The following is a 3,320-nucleotide window of genomic DNA, read 5'->3' as shown; positions in this document are numbered from 1 at the left end:
CAAGTTTATAGAACCGTCCTGCTCTAATGTGATCCAGGATGGATTAAAAACAGATAAAGTAACAAGCAGAGAAACACTTCTGGGTTTAGTGTCACATCTTACAGCTTACTGTAGAAAATCAGGAGGGTTTTTATGTTTTCTTAAAAGTTCCTCCTGGATTATTTTCACCCTCCTGGATGAAGGCGACACTGAGGAGCAGAAGGACTGAAACATGTAGTGTGACCTGACTGGAACCTCTTTGAACTGGACCAAACACTGAAATGTCTGAAACACCCGTCCTGGAATCAGTTAGTGTCATTGACGATGACGATCACCATGTGCTCCTCATCCAGACTACCCACAGTCCTCTTGGCCGCCTGCAGGAACTGCTGTGAGAACTCCCCTGAAGGGAAGGCGTACAGCATGGCGCCCGGACCGCTTTCCTTGGCGGCAGGCAGACTCACAACGCCGGCGGCCTCTTTGTTGCGCAGGTAGGTCACCAGGTGTTGGAGCAGACGGACCTGCAGCCCTGGCTTCAGCCCCGGGGGCTGGCGGTCCACGGGGCCCTGCAGGGCGAGGAGGATGGCGAAACCGTCTGGGCGGCCGAGCTTGATGCGGCGCATCACCTCGTCAAGCCGTTGTGTTAAGCCTCTGCTTCTACCCTACCTGATGTTAATGCTATCAGTCTTCTCCTGAGCTATTTAGAGGCAATCCGGAGTAATGTTGGGCTGTTCTTACCCAGTGTGAGATCCATTTTGAAATGCAGCCTTTCGTGTTTCCCTCCAATAGTCAAGGTAGCTTATGTAAACTCTTATCTTATAATATCTTAGCTGCAACAGTGCAGCCTGTAGAGTGGAAGCTTTTACTCTTTTACCACTTTTCTCTCCTGTTCAGCTAAAGCTGAGAAACCTCTAAAACCTGCAGGACAGTGGCCCTCAAGGATCAACTTTGGGGATGCCTGGTATAAGGGACCAACATAAATTTAGACAGGGAATCAAGGAGTCAAAAAGGCATTTAAATCAGATTTATTCTGCCATTTCTTTTAAATAAATATAGTGTATAAAAGCATAGTGGTAAAAGCTTCACGGAGAGCTCAGGCCAAAATAACAAACAATCAACAATGATCACTGGTTGCGTTAGGTTTCTACCCTTCCGGTAGTTCAGCCAGCTGCAAGCCTCAGTCCCTATCCTCACCAGGTCAGTTCATTCAGTTTCTGTAAACACCTCCTTGACCAACAGTTAGCACCATCCACCAGAAAACTCAATTTAGGTCCACTTGTCACACCCCACGCCATTAGAGCTCCCCATATACCTGAGTCAGACCTCTGGAGCTTCGTTTATGGGGAGAGGGAAGATATTTTCCCTTTCCTGCCATCTCCATCAGCTTCCCGCCAGCCAGATCCCGGTTCAGAGCCCGTTAGCTTTCCTGTTTCTCTAGCTTCAGAGCCCGGTAGTGTTCCAGTTTCTATAACCTTAGAGCCTGTTAGCATTCCTGAGCCTGCTCTGAGCCGTCCAGAGACCCGTGAGCCTGCTCTGTGCCCTCCAGATACCCCTGAGCCTGCTCTGTGCCTTCCAGAGACCCCTGAGCCTGCTCTGTGCCGTCAAGAGACCCCTGAGCCTGCTCTGTGCCCTCCAGAGACCCTCGAGCCAGCTTTCAAAAAGGCTTCAGAGTTTGGGGTATGTTGAAGTACGCCTCCAAGAGCCTCTCAGCGGGCGCGCCAAGCCCCCATGAGCCCTCTGAGGGCGCTCCAAGCCTCCACATCCCTCTGCGGGCACTCCAAGCCTCCAAAAGACCTCTGCAGGCGCTCGAAGAGCCCTCGGCGGGCGTTCCAAGCCCCCTCGGAGGCTGTACCTGAGCCGCAGTCGGCGGTCCCCTTTGAGCTTTTTCCTGAGTCGCAGTCGGCGGTCCCTTTTGAGCCTGTTCCTGAGCCGCAGTCGGCGGTCCTCTCTGAGTCTGTTCCTGAGCCGCAGTGGGCGGCCCCCTCAGAGCCTGTTCCTGAGCCCCAGTGGGCGGCCCCTTCCGAGTCTGTTCCTGAGCCGCAGTGGTCGGCCACCTCTGAGCCTGTTCCTGAGCTGCAGTCGGCGGTCCCCTCTGAGCCTGTTCCTGAGCCGCGGTCGGCGGTCCCCTCTGAGCCTGTTCCTGAGCCGTGGTCGGCGGCCCCCTCTGAACCTGTTCCTGAGCCGCAGTGGGCGGCCCCTTCCGAGTCTGTTCCTGAGCCGCAGTGGTCGGCCCCCTCTGAGCCTGTTCCTGAGCTGCAGTCGGCGGTCCCCTCTGAGCCTGTTCCTGAGCCGCGGTCGGCGGACCCCTCTGCGCCTGTTCCGGAGCCACAGTTGGCGGCCCCCTCTGATCCTGTTCCTGAGCCGCAGTCGGCGGCCCCCTCTGAGGCAGTTGTTGAGCCGCTGAAACGGAGGCGGTGTTCCCCTTGGGGCTACCTGCTGAAACAGAGGCGTCGTCCTCCTTCAAGGTCCCTGCAGCAACAGAGACGTCGTCCTCCTCCGAGGTCCCTGCAGCAACGTAGACGTCGTCCTCCTCTGAGGTTCCTGCAGTAACGGAGAAGTCGTCCTCCTCCGAGCTTCCTGCAGCAACGTAGACGTCGTCCTCCTCCGAGGTTCCTGCAGCAATGGAGACGTCGTCCTTCTTCGAGGTTCCTGCAGCAACGGAGACGTCATCCTCCTCCGAGGTTCCTGCAGCAACAGAGACGTCGTCCTCCTCTGAGGTTCCTGCAGGAACGTAGACGTCGTCCTCCTCCGAGGTTCCTGCAGCAACGGAGACGTCATCCTCCTCCGAGGTTCCTGCAGGAACGTAGACATCATCCTTCTTCGAGGTTCCTGCAGCAACGGAGACGTCGTCCTCCAGTGGCCCTCCTTCATCGCCGGCTCCCTCCAAAGACCCTCCTTCGTCGCCTGACCCACGGCCGACCGCCAGAGCGTCTGCCTCGCCTCCGGCCCCGCGGCCGGCCTCCTAAGACTCTGCCACGCCTCCGGCTCCGCGGCCGGCCTCCAGAGCATCTGCCAATCCTCCGGCCCCGCGGCCGGCCTCCAGAGTGTCTGCCTGGCCTCCGGCCGCGCGGCCAGCCTCCAGAGACTCTTCCTGTCCTCCGGCCCTGCGGCCAGCCTCCAGAGACTCTTCCTCGCCTCCGGCCCTACGGCCGGCCTCCAGAGACTCTCCCTCGTCCACCTCCGGAGACCTTTCGTTGCCCTCGCCCTCCCTGGGTGGGTTGTTTTTTGTTGTGGACTCTGTTTTTGTGTTCACTTGCCGTTCTTCGCATGGTTCCCCCTCCGCCCACCCTGGGTGGGTTGTTTTTTGTTTTTCTAGGACTTTTCTGGGGGCGTCTGGAATC

General features: G+C 57.5%; 1 protein-coding gene across 1 annotated transcript; it reads right to left on the bottom strand.

Moving 5' to 3' along the window:
* Positions 1-140: 140 nt before the first annotated feature.
* On the bottom strand, positions 141-1,354 carry LOC107105228 (putative RNA-binding protein 15B). The gene is made up of 2 exons (XM_015405353.1): positions 1,292-1,354; positions 141-641 (listed from the first exon to the last, which is right to left on the bottom strand). Exons 1-2 carry the CDS (start codon positions 1,352-1,354, stop codon positions 285-287), a joined length of 420 nt encoding a protein of 139 aa, XP_015260839.1. The 3' UTR covers positions 141-284.
* Between the last annotated feature and the right edge of the window lie 1,966 nt (positions 1,355-3,320).

This window comes from Cyprinodon variegatus, unplaced genomic scaffold, assembly GCF_000732505.1.
Source record: "Cyprinodon variegatus isolate N-32 unplaced genomic scaffold, C_variegatus-1.0 Scaffold2172, whole genome shotgun sequence".
Lineage (NCBI taxonomy): Eukaryota > Metazoa > Chordata > Actinopteri > Cyprinodontiformes > Cyprinodontidae > Cyprinodon > Cyprinodon variegatus.
Note: the sequence above shows the minus strand (reverse complement) of the source record. Positions and strands in the feature narration are given on the sequence as shown.